Genomic DNA, 24,840 nt, shown 5'->3' on the forward strand with positions numbered 1-24,840 from the left:
TATGCCTATGTACTCTGACAGATTTTATTCAGAGGATCATGTGCAATTTTTGCACAAAATCTCTTTATCATTCAATGCACAGGGTTAGACATTTCATTAAATCTTTTCAAAGAACTCTAATCCATAAAAATCCATCAGAGAAAACTTTGTGAATGGTTGATATTTGGTAACCAAAGAGTTGAGTGGGAGCCTGTGGGCTGGGAGATGTCAGGCAGTAATGCTTTCTGCACTGCTCCTGACTTTTTGAAAATTTCTAACTGCAATTACTGTCAGGTAAAAGTACCTTTTCCTGCCAGTTTGGCAGAAATATGGAATGGTGGCTTGCAAGGTAGATTAGCTACCAACCCAGCAGCTGATGGAATTAGCCTTGGTGGCATAACAAAAGGGAGCTGCAGAGCTGCCACCAGCCCTTCCCTGCTGGCTGCCTGTGGGTGGAAGTAAATTGCAAGGACAGTGTGTGAGGAGCACAATGTGAATTTTCTCCCCACCACTTGCCTCACATGTACAGACCAGCCCCAGCCTGCCTGAGGGTGACACACGTGCTCCAGGGTTTCACCTCCTGTGGGGTCACCTTTGTCTCAGTGACAAAGGAACCATCCCCTGGTTCCAGAGCAGGCTTTGTTGGGAAAGCCCTGGTGAATCCACAGTAGCAGCACACAGGGAGAAAAGGGCAGCACTCTTCCACCCCCACAAACGCCACGGGCTCTGCTGCCAAGAGAAGAAAACATTTCCAATTCAATTGTTTTCCTTGTGGCAAAGCTGAGATTCCCATTCAGGATATTTAAAAGCTAAAAATCAGGCATCCACAGTAGAACTTAAATTGGTCAAGATCAGGCTTTCCACACAGGCAGGCAAACACACATCAGGGTGAGCTGGAGTGCTTCTAGTGCCTGCCTAAAGCTGTCCTACCAAACCAAGCACACAGCTGCATTTTCTTTCAAAATACTGCTGCAGCCTTTTAAGAGAGAGGAGGAATAATCCAGATTCTGGCAGTGGGGAATATTTCACAAATCATATATGCTTTGGCATCAAGCCCTTAAAGCCAGGGGCCTTTACTCACAGGCTTTGCTGGAGAGATCCACCCACCTCAAGTGGGATTAATTAAAAGAGGCATGTATCATGCAAATAGTTGCTGTTTCCTTACAGAAATATTCAGAGCACATAACCCAAACCAGCTTTAGAATCAGAGCGAAGCAGGGAAGAAAATTATTTCCTGCTCTCCTGACTCTTTTCCTTTCCCTGTACATTAAGGGAGGAACAGTGAGAGAATGTTGAGAGCTCACCATTTCTGTACAGTTCCTTTGATAAATCCTAATAAAGTAGAAGAAAAAAAAATGTGTTTTCAAAGATGGGCTGTATCTCATGGTAAGGTGCCAAATTTTCCACATCAAACGTGTGCTGCTGATCTGCTCATTGGACAAAGACAGTCCAAGTCTCACCCCTGAAAATGATCTTTTTATCTTAAGGCAGAACAGGAGAAAATGGAAACTCTGTATTTCTTCAGTATGTCAGATTTTCAGCTCCATGTCTCAGGGACAGGGGCTACAACAGAAAGCTCCTTTGGAAAGGGAGATAAACTTTAAAAATACTACTTTCTTCTCAGCAAGTTAAACTATTTCCTTAGATAAGAGAGATCCAAACACTTCAAGGAATCCCTGCAGAAAATGGTGGTGGAACAGTCAGAGCACAGTGCCCCAGTTCAAAAATAAGTCACAGAAAAAGCTCAAGTTTCCACAAGAACTCTTCCTCAAAACTCTTTTTCCCCCCTTTTAATATCTCAGACCCATTTTCTGAGTCAATTTCCTATGATCCTGCAAAGGCTGTTATTAAAACCAGACCAAGCGTAGCTGAAATTCCAGGGCTCCAAAGAAACATTAAATAGGCGCAGGAGCTGGCCACACTGTCCCCCTCAGGTGATTTCCCTGCAGCCCCTTCCCTGGGATTTCCTCCCTCACACTTTAGTCAGCAGAAGAAACCTGAAGTTTCAGCAGAATAGCAAACCCTTCCTTCATTCTTCAGCAGCTGAGATTTTTTTTCTGTCTGAGGCTTTCATAGCTCTAAAAGACAGAACTAGGATCTAGTCCAGAAGATGTGTATTGCAGATTATTTTTTTCCACAAAAATGTCAGGCAGTCTCACATTCAGTTCTGTATCCAGCTACAATTTGAAAATCACTGACCTCCTTTATCCACCACTGCTTTTCATGCCACCAGTGGCGGTCCCGAGCGGAGGCGTCCCCAGGCTGCTTACCCAAGTGTCTTTTGCGTGCTAGAAAATTCCTTCCTGGTCTCCATCCCACCTAGCCCTCTGGCATGAAGGACAAGATCAGCAGACATGCTCTTGGCAAGGCACCCTGGGAAAGCAGCATCCATGCACAGCCAGGGCAGGCAGGGGAGGGAGACGTGCTGCCGTGCAGGGCAGGGGATGGGAGCCATGGTTCTCTCGGGTGGCACAGCTGGCACAGCTGCACCTCAGCCCTGCATCCCTCTGAGGTGGCCTCTGATGGCACAGAGCAAGAGCAGGGCCAGCACCCTTTGGCTCAGCCCCAGGCTCTCCCAGCAAGGGGATGGTCCTTGGGTTCTTCCCTTCCAGTTTTGAAAGGCAATTCCAGATTTCTCCCCCCCTCTCTACCCCTACAGGATATGCACTGAGGTGAGAGTGTTTCATGGCTGGGCATTGATGCAACAACGCCCTTTTTATAGCAAATGTATAAAAACACTTCATCCCTTTGATATTTATGCTTTCTATTATAAAGGGTAATTATATTAGAAACACTGAGCCTCAAATTTAAGTTACTGACAACTATGACAGATCTCACCTATTTAAAAGAAAATTCTTCTCCAAAGCTACTCTTTTCAATTACCGTTTTCAAAATTGAAAATGTGCACATTTTATTTTGGTTCCTATTTAGCTGGCTCTTTTTTTTTTTCCAAACTGTGAGTACTTTCAATGTAACAGCTAATTTATCAAAAATGGAGAAACCCCTTTGTTCCAACATTGCCTTATCTGCCCACGCCTCTCATAATTTAGAAAGTTAATGAATCCCTTAGAATCAGATGTTTTATATATATATATATATATATATATATATATATATAAGTGATTAAGTGTATTACATCATTGTGAAAATAAACATTAAGGACATTCTATTCATATAACAAAAAAAGCAGTCAATGCCATAGAAAATTATACAATATGCAAAGCTACTTTAAAAGGTCCTGATAAATGCAAAGCTCTGAGAAGGAAAGGAAATAATGCACTGAAGATAATCTTGTTCTTTAACTAATTGCTTGATACCATATGATGTACCCTGTAAGACAACCAGGGACTGTTTCCAACTGGCTGGAAATTGCTGGCTTTGCAGGACAAGAATCAGACTCCTACCAGTTTGTTCCACTGGTTCTACAAGAACTGCTCTTGTTCTCTCTCCCAGGAGAGCCCCTGCTTCCTCGGGTGAGGGTTCAGAAGGGCACAAGCGAGGAGCTGTACCCCTACCCCTCTCCTCCTGGGGCTAGGTGACCTCCCTCTCTCTCTCTGAGCCCTTATGAGGTACAACACAATCAGAACTGGTGTTTTTAATGCAAACAAATCAGGGTCTTCCAACTGACTGACCAGAATTTTTTAAAATGAAAAAGTCTTCCTCTCTTTTCAAACAGGCTATGTGCTAAGAAGTGCTTCCATCAAACCCCTCAGACTGCAGGGCACGCCCAGTTGTGCTTTGCTACAAGCAGCAGCAGCGCTCGCGTCCCACCCAGGGAGCAGCGCAGCGTTTGTCTGTGCGGTGCCAGGGGAGAGAACCATGGCACACCCCCAGGAACACCAAGCTCTTACCTTGGCACGCTGGGAGGAGCCCGGCTGGGCCGGGAGGGAACCTGGGGGGGCCCTCCGTGGCCCTCGGCGCTGGGGAACGGAGGCAGAGCTCCCGGGCGGAACGGCACCGGGGGCGCTCCCGACTGCGGGCCCGGAGAGGGGATGGCGGGAGCGGGCCCTCGGCCAGATAAGGGTCTGCTGGGGGGATTGTTCAGGGTGGGTCTCCTCGGAGTTGAAGGACTTGGAGGAGGTGATCTGGGGAAATATCAGAGATTTTAAAAGTTCAGTAAGGTGGGGGTGCACGTTTTGGGTTTTCTTTGATGTATTGTATTTTGCTTTAAACAAAAGTTAAAACTTATGACAGATGGTTTTTATTGGCATTTTCCTTTGCTGTCAGTGTCAGAGGATCACATACAATTAAGACTCATGTGTTTCCCACTGGCAGCATACAAGCAAAGAGGTGAATAAAATGGATTTTATTATTCAAGTCCTAATAATGTTTTGTTAAGTGGAATTTCTAGGACATGGAGCCTGACATGCTGAATTATTATAACAGCTTGCCAAAGGAGGCCAAGTGGATACAAAACTGGGGTGACAGAAGCAGCTGCTATTTGAAGCATCAGAGAAGCTGTAAGTCCAGTGGATGGTCTTCTGCAAGGCAAATATCCTGTCTGGTGCTCACATAAACATACTCACAGAATAGGTGGGTATGTTTATATATATATAAACATATTCCCATATTATATATGGGAAAATGTTTTGATTTTCCTCACAGATGTCATAAACACCTGGAGGAGCATCTTCCCAAAAAGACAGGCAGGGAGGGAGCTCCTGATCTTGTTGGAACTCTGGTTACTGAGAATTTCAGACTTTCTATGCTGACAGACACTGACCCCTGGGAGAACACTGCATTTGACCTGAGGCTGTAGAGAAAGCTTCCCAAATGGAATGATAGAACTGAGATTGTGGGTGTGGAGTTTGAATAGAAGTGTGCAATATCACAGGGTGGAAAACTTAGAGTTTAAAGTTTTAGAATATAGTAATATATATAAGACAAGATAGAAGTTTAAAGACAGAATCTAGTCCTTCTTCTTCATAAGTTTGAATAGTATTGTAAAATTAAATTTAAAAATCCACATTACAGGCCATGACTAGTTAGTTATTAAGTTAAAAGTAAAAATAATTTAAGTGTACTTTCTTAATTAGACAGTTTACCCTTAAAAAGCCTTGTAGAAAAAGAAATACAACTCCATTTTTAGTTTGTTAGAGTGAAGCGCTGCAGAACTCCCAGTTTATAAAACTGTGATGGAGATAAAAGCTAATAAACATCCAAACATAAAATACAATCTCACACATTTAATCCCAACCCTAAATGAAAAAAACCAAAAAAACAAAGACAGTGGCAGTGCCCTAGACAATCAGGCTGGCCACTGTGGCATTTACATCTTCACCTAGGGTTTTTCTCCTGGGAAGCTGAAAGGCAGTGAGAGGCTTCAGAGAAGAGAAAAACAATTCTTATCTCATTTGGGATTTTTGTGTTGTGCTTATGCAGAATGTGTTTGGAGATTGTGTAAAGTGATTGCTTGATTGGACTCTGGTGTGAATTGTTTTGACTCATTGGCCAATTAGGGCCAAGCTGTGTCGGGACTCTGAAAAGAATCAGAAGTTTTTATTATTATTTTTTAGCATTTAGTAAGGATTTGTTCTGTATTTTTTAGTATAGTATAGTGTCAGGACCCAGGACATTGCTCTGGCTGCCCTGGGTGATCCCAGACCCTGGCAGGGGGCTCAGAGACCTTGGCACGGAGTCACAAACACCTGTGCCTTTGATTTTAGCCCATGGAAACAATTAACAACTGTGTGAAGGTTTACAAGCCACATGAGTTTGAGTAGAATGATAGTGAATTTGTCACTGGGTGAAAAAGTAGAATTTTGGGGATTTAGAATGGGGGTTCAAGGGGCAAGATGGAGGAATCTGGGCGTGTCCTGTCCTTCTTGTCCTCCATCTTCTGCTGTGATGGTGATTGGTTTAGAGTAGAGACAGAGTGTCTAATAGGTGATAGGTATTGGAAAATTATTGTAAATAAAGCACATGTAGTTTTTAGTATAAAAATTTAACACCACCCCGAGGGCAGGGACTGTGCCACAACCCGACCTGCTGGACAGAGCTCAGCAGGTCAGAGAGAGAACGGAACAGAGCACAGTGCCTGTGCTGGGTGCCATGGCAGTGCAGCTGGGAGGCTGTGGGGCTGTGAGGCTGCTCACCTGCGTGCCTGCTGGAGCCAGGAGTCATCCACAGGCGGGGGAGCAGGGGTGGACACGGTGCTGGTGCTGATGTCCCCGATGATGGCCAGCGCCTCCTGCAGCGCCTGGTACATGCGCAGGGTCTCGTCCCGCCGCTGCGCCTGCTCCGCCGACTCCTCCATCAGAGTGTTCTGGTCCTCAGAGGAATACAGGTGAGCCAGCAGCTCTGCGTTGATAAATTCTTTTACCTGTTTCATCAGTGGGAAAAATGCGTATTTTATGATTGGCTTTTTGCAAATACTCAAATGAATATTATATGTGTTATGTTAGAAAGTTATGCTGTATTAATTTTCTTAAGTAGTGTGTTAAATATAGTTTTAGGTTATAACATAAGGTTAAAATAGAAACTATGCTCTGTAGGATACTTTTTTTAAAGAAAGGACTCGCACCAGATAGCAGCCACAGGACACCTGAATCTGTCAGAGAAAGAGAATTTATTGCTCCATTATCAGGAGAAACGAACTTCTTCCTGCCTTGCTCAGTCCTGAAGATGCCGTCAGGATTCAGAGGAAGAAGCTGACACTGCCCAGACAGAATCCTGTGTTTGAATGGAATTGATGCATCATGGATGAGGTGTATGAATATGCAACAGGCTGTTGCTTTTAAGGGTTAATCCTCTGTTAACGTGGGTCCTTTTTCGGGCTTATTTTGCCCAGAAAAAGGTACCTGGACTGTCTCTGTAACTCTTTGTTTTTATTGTCTCATATTGTCCTAATCCAAATTGTCCAAATTTTTATTACTCAAATTGTATTACTATTTTTCTAACCATTTTATTACTATTAAACTTTTAAAATTTTAAAAACAAGTGATTGGCGTTTTTCACAATCAGACAGAAAAGAAAATAATCCAAACCACCAAAGAAATAAACAAAAGTCGCTATGGAAAATACAATGCTGAACAAATATAGGGGAGATCACTGGAAGCAGGAGATTGAATCACTTTCTCTTACTACCTTACACCAGTTCTGCTGCAATTCTGCATCTCTGAGGTGATGCCTCTGCTTACCCTTCATTTCCCAACAGCTCCCAGGAGCCAGCTGCCATTTTGGGCCATTTTGGGCCATTTCTAAAGGGCTGACTGGGAAGTAAATGGCAGTACCTTCAGATATAAATTCCCCTGGGAATGGAAATTTTCAGGCTTTATGATGTACCTGTTAATTACTTTCTTAGCAACAATTTACCCAACCGTAGACAGCGTCTTTCATTTCCAGCAGGTCTGTCAGATTCTGAATAACCCATCCACACACATTCAAACTCAAGGGAGAGGTCTCCAAGTAATCTAATTTACTGTATTGATTTCCTGCTATGCCTGCCCTGGTTATGGAAACCTGGGCCACATTAAGAGACATAAAAAGCTAGAGGTACTCTGATTAAATAAGACTGTGGTAAATAGACCAACTGCTGACCTACTAAATCCTTGCATTTGAGACTTGTTGCTCTTCTGATCTATTTCTCATCTGGTGCTTTGCTCCTTAAAGCTTTTTTGAACTGGAGATAGTGATGATAGTACATTCCCAGGATTCTGATTACATAAACCTGACCTCCATTTGCTCATGGGTTTGTGCTAGTTTTGTGATTTAAAGGCTGACAGTGAGACTAAGGCAAAGTTTGTGTTTAGACAAGGTCAGTGAGAGCAGTGAGCCAGCACAGCCAAGGGACCCTTTCTGGTCACCAGCAATGAGCAGGCAGCCAGGACAGAGCTCAGAGGGAAACAAAACCACTTTGCCTGGGCTTGGCTGTCATTTCCCATTCACGTATGACAGGAGATGCACAAATTCTTAGCAAAGCCTGCAACATTTTTCCATGAGTTTCATGCTGTTTTCCAGTAGATGGTACTGATCAAGAGCCAGAGTACACTACTTTCCTTGTGATTGCCAAAAACTCCACATTAAAAACAGATATCACAGTTAAACAGCATCACATTCTGCTCGATGAAATGAGCATTTTAATGGCATCACTTCAAAAAAAGAAGTCCTAAAATTAGATTAAGGCCAGAGCTGATTGTAAAGGCATTGTTAAACCACAAATATCTGTTTGAAAAAAATCAGCCTGTGACAATTATCATGAGAGGTCCCTGTCTGTCACTGGCAGAGGATTTGAGTAACTCCCTCCTCTGGAAAGGGAAGACTGCTGTGTTTACGATGGATCTTGGATCAGCCTCCTGCCCTCCTGTGCTGTGCTAGACAGAGGAAGATCTCCCACCAGAGCCACTTTCTCCAGCTTGGAAATGGAGGGAAAAGTGATGCTTACTCATGTTTGCTCCCTTCTGGAAAGCAGGCTCACAGGAATGATTTGAAACATTTTCCTTCACAGATCTGCAGTCAAAGCTGCACCATAGCAAGCATCCAAATGCCAGTGCCCCAAATCTGCCCTGGTACCCTGAAATGGGGCAAGGTGGGCTTGGAACCTCCTCAGGGGGAAGACAACACATGGCACTGCCTCAAATGCAAACACAACCATTCCTTGAGCAGTTTAGCAGCACCAAGTCCTCTGGAGTTTTCCTCCTCAGCTGAGATCAGTATCAGCACTGTTTATGGAGCATATACTGACTACTCTTAAGACCACCCCTCCTGTATAATCCAGGATACCAAGGCACTGTGAAATACAAACTTGTGTATGTGTTTTTTGTTTGGGCATGTTTGAATTGGTAATGGTAACTCAATGCAGTTCTGTGTGGTAAATGTATTTTCTTTTAAGGTAATCAACATTCACCCTAGGGGAAGAACAAGGGATGCACTTGGAACACAACAATGTAGGCTTAGGCCCCAAAATATGCTCAGGGACAGCATGTAATTATTTTCTGTACACTGAGTTTGAATCTGATACTTTCCTTGAATTCTAAGTACTTGTTTATGGGCCCACAAAGTGGAAAGGAAGTTCTAAGAAAACTTGGGAGGTTGCAATTGTCATGGAAACAAATTCCTTGGGATCAATTTGTTTCCAGAGTTGTGGAGGCAACATGATGGGGCAGCAGAAAATAGAGAATATGTTGATTAAGGGGGAGGGAAAGTGTTTTCACTTAACTCCTGGTGGATGGGTTGGACTTCTGAATACTCCAAGGAACACACACAACTTCACAGGACCCACCTTCAATCACAGCTCCACTCCTTTCCAGATCTTTGCACAACCTTTTGGCAAGGCTCAGCACTCTTGATTCAACCATTTCTTTCTCTTTTCAATAGCCCTGATTTTTAAAAATTGCTATTTTACCTATTGTTTTCAATATGGTATTTTACTGCCTATGCTGTACAGAAAGAAATTCATTAATGCTTCTATGTCACTTTTCACAGTTCCTTAAAATGTTTGGATTTTTTGCCACAAATTTAAACCCTAGGATGGAGGTGTAGGCCTCAGCTCACTAGGAAGCCCAAATGCAGCTTGGGACGATGAGGTCAGCTGAAAGCTTGGTGATATTTTAAGTGTGTGGTTTCTGTGTGCCAGCCTGGCAGGCTTTATCAGTGTCACCAACAGCTGATGAGACTGAAAGCACAAAATCTCGCAGCAATTTACTTCTGAGAGAGAAGCACACACTTCAGAGACCCCTAAACAATTCCAGATGAGGAGGTGAGTGGCAGAAAATTTAATGTAAGCTTTCAAAAGCAACTGCTCACTGAGCTCTGCTGTTTATGAAATGAAAAGCTAAACCCCAGCCTTTCCAAGGGCACTGGAGATAGGCTAAGTCAAAGCAGTGAGCTGCTAGCAATGATCTGGAAAGAGCAGTGAGGACACACACTCAACTTCTGAAGTCTAGAGCAGGGCTGATTTCCAGAAAAAAAAAGGGCAGTTCCATTGTTCCCATGGTTTTTTGTAAAAACTCACCCATGACTAGAGCATTACTTACATTCTGACTCCCCTAAACCTGATGAAGTTTAATGAAAAATCTCTTCCCTCATGCAAAAAATCTGTTTGTATTAAATGTACAAGGAAATCCCACTGAAATTTCCTGTCCAACCACCTAACTTTTAAGTGCAACACAAATTCCACAGGGCTAATGAAATCCATCAGATGAAGGCTAGAGGTGGCTCTGAGTCAAGAGTAAATGCTACCTTCTAATCACATTTGCCTCCCAGCATATTGCACTGCTAAAGGCTGACTGGTTTGATGACCTCTCAGAGCTAGCAGGGGCTCTGGGTCCCATCAGTAATTTGTATGGCAGCAGTGGCACTAATATTAAAGCTCAGTTTTCAACAAGGTCCATTCAGAACTCTGCCAGGATGTGAAGACTGAGCTCCCACTGCAGTGGAAAAACAATGGTATCTCAAAGCTGGTTTTAACCAAATAATCTTCAGATCTAAGAAAGACACACACAATAAATCAACCAACCACATCTGCTTATCTAAACAACAGTGTCCAAAGCTTCCAGATTTATTCCTTGGAAATGGTAACCTGAAAATATAAAGAAACCCAAACAAAATAAGAAGTGCTTTATGAACCCTGACAAAGGCCAGCAGATGGAAAATCAAGGAAGCACAACTCTGCTCTACTGCTCTCACAGGCTGCCCACACCAAGCTCCCAGTTCCTCTTCCTGTTATATCAAAAGCAAGACATCAAATAAAAACCAAAACAAAAGCATCCCCACCTTGAGTTACCTTTAAATAATAACTTGTGTTCTGATTAAGATGTAAATGAATTCTTTAGGATTTTGGGATAAGCACTCAAGGCAGCGTGCCACCCTTTGAGAAGGCTGCAGAACTTCAAGTACTATGGAATATTGGAATATTTTGTCCATGAGTGGAACATTAATTCTTCTCTTTAGTAGCTGCTGTGTTCCAGAGGGGTGTTTGAGAGTGAGAGATCTGACAGACACATTGAACTGATTTAGAACTCTGGTTGCTACTTACATTATTGATCATGAGGTGCATGATTGTTTTCGGGATCAGATCTCGGATACATTTGTTAATAATGGACATGTAGGAGTCCACAAGATTTCGAATTGTCTCCACCTGTCTTTCCAGCTGGGGGTCCATTGAAAAATTATCTGCTTGGCCATTTTCTTCAGTTTCAGTCTGCAAAGGAGAAAAAAAAAGTCTTTCAGATTGAAGTAAACTTGAAACATATTGGGGGAAAAACCCCTGGACTTACACTGCAGTAATCCAGCAACATAACTCATACAAAGACTATCCACAGGTTAAAATATGAAGTCTTGGCTTGTTTAACATTAGTGTTCAGCATCATGAAATTTGGACCTTTAAAGATTAATGCCAAATGAGACCTTTTGCACAAAGCACATGTATGTATTTCTACACAAATTTGTAATTTTCTGTTAAAGAAAGTTTTTAGACAAAGAAAGATACACAGTGGTAAATGTCACACCAAGGAATTATTTCAGATCACTTACTGCAATACTTATTATCAAATCTTTTATCATTCACATTCATCCAGCTGGACCCATGCAAGAAAGCAGCACCCTAAGTGTGGATCTTTAATTTTACCCTTCTGTGGGTTAAACCCACTTTTGTTATTTAAAGCTGACTTATTTGTGACAAATTTTGCAGTTCAGTCTCCAACTTGTTAGATGTGAATAGCACCTATATAAACAAAGGGATTATAAAAGATAACAGCAAAAGCATCATTGCTTCCAATGCTCAAGGCCTGGTTATATATTTGTGGTCTCTTTTTCACTGGATAGAAAAGAAATCTTCTTTGTATGCAAACAGCTGACCTAATTCAATACCAAGAACTTTAAATGGAAGCTAAAAGGCCTATACTTTGCCTCAGTCTGGCCTGTATAAATATAGGAAAACCTAAAAGAAAAATAGTAACTTTTTGGTGAAAATCAAACTGCTGTCTGAGGCTTGCAGTTGCCAAAAGAATGGAATTTCTACCCAGAGAGTACAAAGAACAACATTCCCCAAACTCTGATATCAAACTTCTCCCTGAAAACAATTGCCAGAGCATGAATAGCACAAACTGTAAAATCTAAATCTGAGTACCTGAGTATGCTTCTGTGGGTACCCAGAAGCATAAAATCATAGAAGCACAAAGTGCTTTTGGTTTTGACTTCAGCCAAAGTGCTCCAGCCTTGCAGCTCATGTTGTTCCAAGCCCCCTTGCAGGCAGGGACACCTCCCACCACAGCACTGCCCCATCCGGCCTGGCCTTGGACATCAGGAACACAAAGAAAGAGAAAGCACTTGCAAAAACTGAAGAAGCCAACAAGGAGAACGAGTTGTCTATCAGCCAGAGCCCTGCCAGCACAGCTCCATTTACAACAGAGCTTTTAGCTAAAATTGGCACATGGCTGATGCTTTAAACATTTCTGGAGCAGCTGAGATCAGTATCAAACCCACCAGTAAAAGGCCATTAGTGCTAAATATGCAAACATGTCACCAAAGAGGCTTCTCCCTGCAGGAAACTGGGCCAAGAAGGGATTCCTGGTTTCATGTCCTGGTGCAGGCTCTGCTTCTGCTCACACAGCATTGCCAGGTAGAGCACTTGGAACCTTTTCAGCTACAGCTTGGTCAGTCCAGGCTAAATGAAATGGAATGTTTGTGATGTGTTAAGTTCTAGTTTTGTTAAGAAATAAGACCCAATGTACCATTTAGAAACAAAACTGAGTGTTTGAAAAGAACTTTCAAAAGTATGGGTGAATTACTGGAAAAGCAGCTGATCTTTGAAAACAATTAGCTGTGCTTCCTAAAAATCCTGTGACTGTGGAGGACACTGAAAGGGCTCTTGATGAAAACACGGTTTTCAATGCTGTAACATTGGTAGACACCACCTTAAAAACCTTAATCTTTTTGTTAATAAACTGCAGGTAGCCAAAAGTCACAGTGCAAAGACTATTTTTCCTTAGCTCCCATGTCTAAAGAAAAACTAATGGTAATTTTCCCTGTGAAATACCAAAGAAATAAAAAAACATACATCTCTCATATATATGCAGATTGTAGCCAAGTAACTACAGACCAAAATGCCCCCTTCCCTGTTTCCCTGTACTTGACATCTATTCTCTTTCTTTTCTTCTTTGCTGTCTACATAAAGTGCAGTTTGTTCATGCATTTTTTTTCCTTTTTTTTTTTTACTCTTTAAATTACAGATTGCAATAAGATTCCTAACTGGCTAAGCAGCAAAGTGACAGATGTTTATCATTATCCTCATCAAGAGAATGTAAAGTAAAAATAGTAATTTGTCTCTGATCTTTCAGGCAAAGGGTAATAGTCTCTTGTTTGAAACTGTAACAGAGCTGACTTCATACTGTTGATTTACTTTCTCTGAAATCAAAAAAGATCAATCTTTCATGACTTTACAGTAATTTATTATGAAAGCTTCTGGCCATAGTATTCCTAATGATTTGATGTCTCAACTGAAGGCTTTTCATGCCAGAAACCATCTTGTTTGCATGGCATCATGGAGATGGAAATCTGCTTCCAGCAGGTTTCTGTGCCCTCCAGGACCCCTCCAAGCATTAGAAACCTTTCTCTGCTCAGCTGCCTCAGCTCTGTGCCAACAGCAGCAGCCAGAAATGAGGGTGCCTGGCAAGGCCGGGCATCCCAGGTGACAGAGATGCCACCCCCAGGCCACTGTTTCACAGCAGCTCTTGTCTCTGTGAGCCTCACAGTGACCCCACCTTCAGTGCAGGTCACCCCTCAGCCCATCCCTGTTTCTTACAGCATGGCTCCTGCAGGGAAAGCCTGCTCAGGGAATAAACCCAAAGCAGAGCACAGAACAAACCCTGCCAGCCTCTGCCCACTGCCACCAGGCTGAGCAGGAAGGGAGAACAAAGAAGGTGCAAACAGCTTTCCATGCCTCCTTTCCCAGCCAAGGCAGCCCAGTCCTTTCAGCTCCTCATCCCCAAGCCAGAACTCACCAGTTCCAACAGCAAGTGTTAAGTGACAGCACATGAATCTGGACTAGGTTTTCAGTCAGTTGACTCTTGCTTAATGCTGCTATTAATTGTTGAGAGGAATGGAATATTGCTACTTCAAAGGAATGCAAGTGCAATTATTTTAGGGAGTTCTGCAAACCTCCAACAAAGAAAGCTAAGGAAGAAGCTAGAGTGCTAAAAAACAGGTAAAGGAAATGAATTCATCTGGAAAAACTCTAAATCAGAGTATGTGATGGAAACACACCAAGGCTACAAAGAAGCAACAGGTGAAAAAACCACAGATGAGGAGAAAGTAAGGTGGGAGACGGGGTGCTTCCATGTACCCTTCCACACACCCCCCAGACATCCTTTCCTTCTGCTCCCTGCACTTTAGACCGAAATATTGATCCCTTGCACTCTGCTGTGGTCTCACCTGTGTGAAGCTGCTCTGTGATCCCTGCAGGAGAAGGTGCTACTGAAATCCAAGGTACAGCTCTGCTGCTCTCCAACCTCCCTGCATCACACACCTTCTGTACTGGGAATGTGCTAAGGATTAACTCATGTGCCCTACACGAGCAGACTAAAAACTGCCTGTGAAATCCAAACCACTGAAGTTTGTGGGAATTTTACTGCTGGCTGCAGTGGGAAGAGGATTTCATCATTTCTACCAGAAAAGTTATCGATCTTCTGAGCTCTCTGCTGCAAGAGGAATGATTTATTGTGGTACTGGGGGTGCTGTGCAATCCAAAACAAAGGAGTAATACCTTAGGATATCAGGGTAATTTTTCTGATTGTAGAAATTATAAGCAAATTCAAGAATGTCCCAAGGAAACTTAATGAAAAGTGATTCCTTTTGAAATTCACAGCAAAAGTGGGTAACACACTGAAAACAGTCCTGAGCTGGCCACACAGAGAGAGCAATACTTCTAATTTCCATGATTTCATTACATTCAGGGCAGCTGCCAGCATATTTAAGAATGTCTTGTATAACATTCTGATGTCAGTTCCAAGAAGGAGCATTTGTCTGGCATTTTCATTAGAGCAGTGTATCAACCAAGGCATTCTCTTAACAGTGACCACAAGGAAGCAGACTGGAAGGTGACTGACTCAAGGGTAAAAATCAGAGCAGCAGCAAAGCAATGCTCTGTGCAGTACAAAATATGTCCATGGCTGCAGTAAGAAATTGCTCATTTCAAAGCTGCTTCCAGCTCTTTCATTTACAGTTCCAAGTTCACAACAGCAACAACCACCTGAGAATTAATTATTCCAGCCAGATTGCATTTATGTTTTAATTCACAGCTGCTGAAAATACATATAAAATCCATTTTATATATCCCTGTCCAAGTAAGTTTTTTCTTTAATGCACCAACACTCAGCACACTGCAGTTGTCCTAACCCCCCTGCTTTTCCCTAAATCTTTACAATTGATTCTCTCTTCATTGCAGTTAGATGTTGGATATATAATTTAGCTAAGATCCTCTCAGCTGTACATAGTGTGCCTTTTGCCAGAGGACTGCTGAAACCACATGATGGCTTCACACAGTGAGGTTTTCTTACTGGAAGGAACCACAAGTAAATGACAATACATTACTTTTGTGTATTTACAACAAAGCAAGCAGCAGAAAAAGAACACTTCCCAGGCAGCCTGGAAGCTGTCCTTTTCCCTCACAGAGGGTGACTTTGCCACTCTCTTCCATGCTTTCAGCATGTCCTGACTTTGTACTGCTGTTCCCTTTACTAAGCCACCCACAGGCTGCCCCTTTCAGCTGCTATGCCTTCATTAGCAGCCTGGAGCTGCTCTGAGCAGAGGTTGTGATCTGGCTTTCCCTCACACACAGCATCTCTCACTTCATAACCCCCACAAGAATGATACACCCTACTGCAGCTTGCTTCACAAGTGTTCCACTCCCTGGATTAGCTTAAACAATCATTTATTCCTGTTGTTGTCTGTGGCTACAGACATTGCCCAGGACAGACCATGAGCTAAATCCTCCTGCTGAATGCACACACTGCTCCCCTGGTACCTCCAGGGCTTCAACCATCCCAAACATTCCCAATCTGGCAGGCTCTCTCCCTGGAGAGAAGAAGCTGATTTGGAACTGTGACACTGAGAGAAATGATGTATTACCAGAACTCCAAGAAATCTGGATTTACTTTCATCTCACAGGTTAATAACTGTGGCAAACCAATCCAACCTCCTTTTGGAGCAGGGATTCAGATCTTACAGATATTGACACAGATATCACACACAGGCTTTCTGCCACAATCTCAAGTGACATTTTCATTAGTGGAAGTGTGCTCTCCCTGCAGTTCATGCTTGCATGCTCATTGCCATAGAAGAGCTGTCAATGGCTCACTGGCAAAGTGGAGAACTGTACCAAGGGGACTTCTATGGAATGTGGTTTATAATGTGCTTATTAAATGCTCAGGATGATGGGTCATAGCCTGGGTTTGTTACAGGTACAGATGAGAAGAAACTGGAAGGGAATGTGAACAAGTTGGATGACAGGACTGGAGTTCACAATGACCTAGAGAAACAGGTTCAAAATCTAGATGAGTTCATTCTGGATAGAAAGTATTTGATTTCACAGATTCTCCTGAGTTGGAAGGGACCCACAAGGATCATCCAGCTCCTGGCCCTGCACAGGACACCCCAAGAACCCCACCATGGGGTTCCTTAGGCAGGAATAAATCATTTAGATGTGAGAATGGAGCAGTTCAGCAGAAAAGGAGCTGTGTCCACAGTGCAATAGAAACACAGCACGAGTCAATAACATCTTGCTGTTATAAAATCATGACAAGAATTGTGCATCCAGTGCTGCTTATCACACCATCAGAAATTTAAGGAACATTTTGAGAGTGTTCACATGAAGCCATTGAAGATGGTTCAGGGCTCTGTAAAGTATTACCTGAAGGGAAAAGGTAAGATTAAATTGGGACTGATGAGTTCAAAAGAAATCACTTGGGGAAAGGTAGAGATGAGCATCTTTGCAGCCAGCAAAAGATGTCAAACAAATATTTGGAAAGTGTTTTATGGTAAGAACAGTGAAGCACAGAAATAGATGGATTAGGAGAGCTGCAAATCTCTTCCAAGAATTGGAGTAGCATCCCTCAGAAAAGACGTAGATAGAGAGAGACTTTAGGCAACCTCTCACATCCCTGATATCCAGCAGGTGCTACTGGGTGCAAAGAGGTGTGAAATTACCCACAACACTGCAACAAGAAAAGGGATTTCTGAAAAGGCAAAAAAAAAAAAATTAAATTACAGTATCTCCTACTTTTTGTTCTATGCAAAAATCAAGTAAAAAATAAAACCTTGCTGTGAATTGTTTTCTCTCCTCAAAGATCTGCACTCCAATTTCACCATTTGCTGCCATGTACGTCTCTCACACAAAGGACTTTTACATAACCCTCCCTCCACTGCAAGTTTTGACTGGGGGCCAACAGCTGCCTCATGCCTTTCAGAACAGACTGCTGGACAAGCAAAAGCAGAAAGAGGCTGGCATAAGGAAAACAGCACCTTTGTTTATAAAACAAATACTACTGTGGAATTTGCAAACTTTTCAGTCAAAGAATTTCCTTGTCATAACAACGCAGGAAGTGCCCCATATTTATAAGAGCACATTAGAAAAAAAATCTAGGATATGAGGTACTATTGGCAGGGTATTTGCTATTATTTCAGTGTAGAAGGATGTCAGTGGGTATTGGGAAGTCACAAACATGGTGAGTTACCCTGGAATTCATCATGATGAGGATGACTCAAAGTGCAACGATTGGCCCAGATGATGTTCAGGCTGAAATTTATTGTGGATTTGTTACCAAATGCATGAAACACATTCCCAGAGCCAGCAGCCTGATCCAGCAGTGGCCATTAGTGAGGGGAACAGGATCATGTGCTGTGGAAGGAGGCAATCCATGGGTGGAGGCATCAGCCGGACATGTCAGGATTAAAGGATTAAAGCTACTGGCTGTGGAATGCAGTCCCCTAAGAACCAAAACAAACACAAATCCCAGAGTTTCTACCAAAGAGGATGAAAACAGAAAGCAAGAAAATTGGTCATCCACGAGGCTGATCAGGGAAGTATTAACAGGAAGACTGAAATCACACCTTGCCTCTCTTCTCTGGTATTTACCTCCCTTAGCAGTAACCATGCAAGAGAGGATCACTAACAGAATTCTCCTTATTCCAGCAACAAGGCTCAGCTGAAGGATTCCTTTAGGAACAGGGAATTTTCTTATTCTCAAGGTTAAAATGGGGCAAGTAAGTGCTCAGTGCACAGACAGGAGCTGAGTGAAATACCTTGGCTGAGATGACAAGTTTAAAGTGCAAATTACAACTTGTCTGTGTCTAAGGGCTGCACTTTTTTCACCAAATTTCAGTGGTAAGTACCCAGAACAATGAATTCAAATCATAATTCTGTTTGAAATTAATCCTTTACTGAACTCCTATTCTGTGGTCCCTGCTCATTTGTTCCAGCTGAGGTGGTAACTTCTGGGTACTCAGCAGCCTGGTTGAAGTAAGTGTGACTAAAGGAGGAAGAGGAGGAGGAGGAGGGGAGGAGGGCAGCAGATCCCTGTGCATGCTGGGAGGGATGGGCTCAGAGGGGCCTTGCAGTGGGGGAGCTCTGTACAGCATCCAGTGCTGGGCTCTATAAATTCCAGCCTTGTCTTTTAGTTTTACTTGATCTAATGCAATGTGTCCCCTGTAACTCTGCTCTTTTCCATAATTAATGGTTTCTAGGAAAATATTCTGAAATTCTGCCGTGATAAGCACCTAGACAAACTCGATGTTTCCTCTCTGAGACACAAAAGAGGAGGTTAAGCTGTTTTCACCCCCACATCCCTGGAGCCATGAGAAGTACCAGATCTGTCTCTGCTGGGCCAGACTAAGCCCTGGCTCACCACAAACTCAGTGCAGCACCGACAAATGATCTCCATAGTAAATGATGCAAATAAGAAATGTCAGCATGTTCCAAAATTCCTCACTTAATCTTATTGCCAGTTGTATAGTCTGGATAATCAGTAAATAAATCCCTCTAACTTTGCTCAAATCCTTAGGGGCTGAATACACAGAGACCACTTTCTAATTCATTCTCATTAACCTTCCCAGCTCTAAACAAAGCAATTTCCTACTTCTCTTAGTGTCTGAATTTTCCACTGGCCTCTGCAACACCTGATTTAGCAGCAATGATTTCTCACTTGTGATTTCTCTTTCGAGCTGGCATTGTTCTTTTTCCTCACACATATGCTTGCTGGAATAGCACGAATCAGCAAGATTTAAAACCTCCCATTCTTAAGTTTGAAGCCCCTGAAGGGAAATTGCAGTTGTGATGCCAAGGAACACAGTCGTACGTTATTTGACTTTTCCTCAGCCAGGCTGACAGCAGAGGGGGAGCAAGGGAGGAAGGAAAGGGGAAGGGAGAGGAAGATGGCATTTTAATAGCACCCTCACTGCTTTCACACAGTTGGATCTCTGTGCTCTGCAGCAGCACCATTTCCTTTCCCTTTGCCTCACTTTCAGCCAGCACTGCTCAGCCAGCCTCCATGGGAAGGGTTCTCAATCTTGTTTTCCCAGCATGGACCACATCACAGTGCAGAAATCCGTCTTGTGGACAACCCCCTGGCCCACCTTTTACCCCCAATTTTGACAGCCCATTACCAACTCAAGCCTTGCAGGGACCCCCCCACCCACACCCCAGATGTGACTGTATGGGCCAACATTCCTGCCAGGACAAGATGGATTATCTCTCCAGCTCTTGGCCCAATTCTCAGAGTCTCTGTAGTACCCACAAAAATTGCCTATCTGAAAAAAAAAAAAAAAAAAAAAGGAACGTATTTAATCTAATTTAGTAAGTGGACACACAACAACCAGCAGCATCTTGAGTTGACAAATCTGCCTTTCCCACATGTGAATCATATCTCAAGCATAGCTTGGCCAGAGTCCTCATCAAAACATTTCATTGGATAATTCAGGTCCTAAGATTCAAAGCTCTCATCCACATCAGTGAGTGTTCCATAAGCTCTCAGTCAGGCAGAGTGTGCTACAAATTCTGGCAGGAACTCCTACCTCAGCAGAGCATCAATGATCACCATGTCCATAGTCTCCATTTAAGTTCCCCTTTAAAGCTGCAAGCCAAAATGGGACCTGCAGCATTGCTGTAGCAAAAAAGCCTCAAAACAGAGCAGAGGAGGAATTTGAAAACACTGAGCACTTTACTGAAATGTAAGAAATACTTCTAAACAAAAGAAAATCATCTATGGAGGAGCATTTTGGATTCATGCCACAAAAACAGACATTGAACATTCTTGGGTAAAATTGTTTTCAGGGAAAGAAATGAGTTGTGAGCAACTGTGCTGTACATACATTAGTGACATGGCTTCCATTTTGTATAACTATGACAAACCCCTTCTATGTATTCTATAAAAGCAGTAGAAAATGAAAGAATTTCTTTTTCCTCCTAAAAATAAATTTTATTTAAGAGAAGGTGAGATTTTGATAAGTTAATACACATGTCTGTAAACAACAAACATAAACACTTCATGTTATAAGCCCACATTCCCTTTGGCACAAACCACAATGAAACTATAAAGTTTAAAGCTCAAACCACTCTGACCTCTCTGTGGGGAAGGAAAAGGACATCAGTGATTAGGACAGTGACCATATGGAGTTTACCTTTGCAGTTAAAATTACCTGGCTTTGCTGTTGCCACAAACAACCCTAACTTGGCACTTCAGTTGGTTATTTCTGCAATTTAACTTTTAAAAAAGTTAAATTATCTATTCTGGTGTTTTCAGTTCAAAAGGATTTATTGGTTTTCCCCTTTTTGTCACTGATCAGCAGCAAAAGGTCAAATCAAGACTCAAGGAAACCCTGTCCTGGTGGCAGCACAATGAGGAGCAGCAGCTCTCACACACAATCCTGAGGATTACAACTGCTTTTGTCAAGAAAAGAAAAAACTGCCCCTCCCATGAGGGCTCTCCCTCCCTGCTCCAGGGTTTGTGCCTGCTGGGCAAAGCTGGGAGGAAGAGCCCTGGTTTAATGGATCATCCCAAGCACTGAATATCTCACACTGGAGCTCCAGACAGGAAATTTCCCTCTTCTTCCCCTATGCTTCTAAAGGTTTCCTGCAATGAAATTACAGGGAGACAGCAATATCCAGGGGCAGGCATGGAATTTGAACCCATGGCCTTCTGGCTTGGAGGTGAGACTCTTCCTAACTGAGCCAAAGTGACACACACATAATATGCTTTCAAGGTTTTTAGAGAGCTCTGTCATGATTTAAAAACACTAAGTCTTTGTGGTACAAACCACAGGGCAGGAAAGAGCTGGGGCTCCCTTTTTACTGCTAATTTTAGCCAATGAATTGTTTATAATCTCCTGCAAAATACATAAAGCCTTATTCTGCCTTAAGTTAAGAGAGAACAAGCCTTTCAAAACTGCTTCGTAATTATAGTGTTCCCCTGCTAGATGGGATGGAGGCAGGTTCCAAAATTGTGTCAGAGTATATGAAGTGATAAAATGAGGATGGGTGAGCTATTTTTAAACATGCTCAAAGACTTTGAGGTCAAAATCCCTGAATTTATAGCCTTATGGCTGTATTAAAAGTCATGGACTATTAAGACTTTTGTGGCAGGACTGGAGTATCATTTCATTTGAGACACCTCTGCCTTCAGAGCCCTGTGTTCCCTCCCTCTCTGCCAAGCTGGGGGGCCTGGGGAGCCCCCTTGGAGCACAGGTTATTTCCCTGCTGTAGGCAGGCTTTGGGGAGATAAAGGGGATGAGACACTTCCAGCCCAGCACATTCCCTCCTCCTCCTTTTTCCCAAGACATTGCAAGTGAGAGCCTTGCCTTTCCAGATGGCCAGGAAGTGAGTGGCTTACAGAGGGCTGCAGGAATCTCAGGCAAAAACATATAATTGCTCCTTACTCTGCCCAGTCTGGAAACCCAAACCAGCCCCAGCCTGCTGGTGTTTGCTCAGCACAGTTGTGTTTCCCATCTGAAGAGGGCAGCTGGGCACCTGCTGCTGCCCAGGAACACTCAGGTTTAGCAGCAGCCATCTGTCCTCTCTTACACAGCTTCTTCCCCAGCACAGGAAAAGGGACCAGAACAAGTCCTAAAATACATTTTTGAGTGTTTGGAAAATCCAGAGTTGTACCAAAATCATTGTTCTACTTGTGGGAATAAACCATGCACAGGCATCACCTGGGAAGGACTGGCCCTGCCTCTGTCCCCAGCAGTAAAAGCTGTCACCTGCTGTACACACTTTGGTTTCTTTCAGCGATGATCAATATACACAATTTCTTTTTCACAGAGAAAAGGCCACACAGTGAGAAGAAACACAGCTGAAAGACTTTCCCTGCCTCACAAGTTGAAGTGGAAATAACTCTCAGCCCCTTTTCCCCATCCACATTCTGCATCACCTTCAAGTGTATCTTACTCTAGAGGCCAAACAAGTAGCAGCAAAGGCTTCAGGGCTCTGAGGACACTGCAAAATTACTGGCACCATTTGCATTGGTCATTTTCTAACTGAGCTAAGGTTTTATGGTAAGCCACAGCACAGAGAGGAGCTGCTACTTTGGAAAAGACCAGATGTAAGTTAGAAACATACAGGAAGACAACAGACTCTAATGCTGTTTTCAGGTGAGGGGATTTGTTTGTCCAATTTTGCAGTTGCATCTGAGCATCCTGAGCATCATTTAAACCTGTAATTTTGTTCCATTTGGATTTCAATGCAGTGATGCACAACATAAAATACTAAAGAACTGTAGATGGCCCAAGTAAAAGCAAAACCTAGTCAAAACTCAAATCCTTTTATTGATTGCATATGGATTTATAAAGCCATAAAACCATGGAACAAGCACTAAACAAAAGCCTTGTAAAAAAAGGTTCAGTACAAAAAAGGCCAAGTGAGGAGCTGAAAAAAACATCCAGTGTTGTTAGTTCTGTTAGGAATTAATGGACACTCATGTTTCAGTCCAAAGGAGTCACTGGAATGGGTTGTGCATTTTATCCACCAGAAGATAACAATTATTATCATGAGATGGTCTCCCACTTGGAGTAATGCTGGATGGATCCATGCTCCTACCTGGGCATTCTGCACACATTTCATATTTTTACAAATTCATGGTATTAGTCCCTCCTATAAGTATTAAAGTCAAATTCCTTCACAACTTCCCTGTGTCAGTCTGAAATCTCTACCATTACAGGAGAATGTGGGTGAGTTCAGGGACACTTTCCCTCCTTGGGGTCACCAGCTGTGATTCCTGCATGGATGCACCCCCTTTTACTTCCAAAATTGCTCCTTTCAGGAATTGGGCCTGATCCATCCCCAGCCACAGTCTCCAACAATCTCCTTCCCAGTACCCACTGGGTTTACTTAGGACTACAACTGCTTCCTTACATTTGTGGAGTGGCAAAACCAATTTGAATGCCTTTCCTACAGGTGTCCTTCATGAGTTTGATTTTCAGGCACAAAGAATTCCTTAACTCCTCACTGCAGCATAAATCATCCTCCAGCTCCATCCTGTACTCCTGCATCCCACTCTGCTCCCAACAAAACCCCTGCCAGAATTCCCACTGAGTTTAATAGTCCTGTCCTATTCCCCCAACTCCTAACTGAGGTTAATTTCTTTTCTCCAAACATAAACAGAAACCAGCAGGTAAAAAATTTTGTCTAATGTGGCACTAAGGCTGTGGAATTTACTCCCATGTGAGAATGGCACAATAAAGTCATTTGTTTAAAAGTAAATTGAAAACATTCCAGTCTTCTCAGGCTTACAACTATTAACTTTGGTTTCTGCACAGCACTGTAGAATGTCTGGCATCAAAGACACTTTGTACATTGCACTGAACTTGCACTGGACACTGTTAGTGGACCATTAATCACAGCAAACAAAGATCCCATGCAAACACAAAAGTTACTGATTTTTCCCATGTTCAGCATGGCCTAGCAAAGGTTAACACCACAGCTGCTGGGTACTGCACATTTTGAGGCATGGAGTGTTGACGAGGCATCTGAGAACGTGCAGATTTTCCAACTAATAATTACGTATTCCACATGAAACAATTCTTATTTGTGCCTAATGCTGTCTGGAATGAGGCAGACACCTACCTCAGCATGAACTAGCACAACTTCAATTCAGGTGCCTACAAAAGCATGTCCCTCTTTCCCCCACACACAGATAGGATGTGGGAGTGCAGGGGCACGGGGTAGTGGCAAGAAAATGGAGAGGATGTGATCCAAGGTTCACAGGAAGCACTGCTGGAGGAAGGGAGGGCTTATGGAAACAGGCACTGAGATCAACTTGCCTGAGGGAATGTGGAAGAGGAATGGGAACTGAACCAGAGGAAAATGAAAGAATCTGAAAACAAAAACCACTCAGTGGCCAGAGAAGCAGCAAAGGAAGCTGGTCAGGAGAAAGACCATGGTCTGCAATCACAGGCTGTGTTTCAGGGTGCAGTTCACTGATATGGCAAAGGAGAAAATGCTGTGGCACAGGAGTGTGAATTACTGGCACTCACAGGCAGCTTTCTGTCACCTAGAGCAGGGCAGGGGAAAGCCTGAGCCCTCTGCCTTGAAGCTTCCTAGCTGACAGGATGATTTCCATTGGGCTCCAATGACCACACTGTCACAGACAAAATTCTTGCACCAGCTTTCTCAGGTGAAAGAAACCTTACTGCAAAATCATCATTCTCTTCTAACCAGGGCAGGAGGTGTGAATGGAAGCAGTGAGGGAATAAATTGCTATCTTCAGAAAAAAAAACAAAAACAAAAACAAAACCAAACTAAAACCCACACCAAAACCCCCCCAAAAAAAACCCTCAAAAAACAAAAAAAAACAACACAACCAACCCCTGCCCCAAAAAACCCACAAAAAACACTCCAAAAAATCCCAAACCAAACAAGAAACCTCAGCCATCAGC

The 24,840-nt window shown here is 43.0% G+C and overlaps 1 protein-coding gene across 1 annotated transcript in view; it reads right to left on the reverse strand.

Moving 5' to 3' along the window:
* Window positions 1–24,840, reverse strand: part of DNM3 (dynamin 3) — a 174,833-nt gene that overhangs the window by 13,993 nt on the left and 136,000 nt on the right. Inside the window, exons 17-19 of the mRNA XM_059478068.1 lie at window positions 10,955–11,119; window positions 6,075–6,301; window positions 3,831–4,064 (exon numbers count right to left, since the gene is read on the reverse strand). Of these exons, the coding sequence (XP_059334051.1) occupies window positions 3,831–4,064; window positions 6,075–6,301; window positions 10,955–11,119 (626 nt within the window). The remainder of the gene's footprint in view (window positions 1–3,830; window positions 4,065–6,074; window positions 6,302–10,954; window positions 11,120–24,840) is intronic.

The sequence above is a fragment of the Ammospiza nelsoni genome, chromosome 9, assembly GCF_027579445.1.
Source record: "Ammospiza nelsoni isolate bAmmNel1 chromosome 9, bAmmNel1.pri, whole genome shotgun sequence".
NCBI classification, from domain to species: Eukaryota; Metazoa; Chordata; class Aves; order Passeriformes; family Passerellidae; genus Ammospiza; species Ammospiza nelsoni.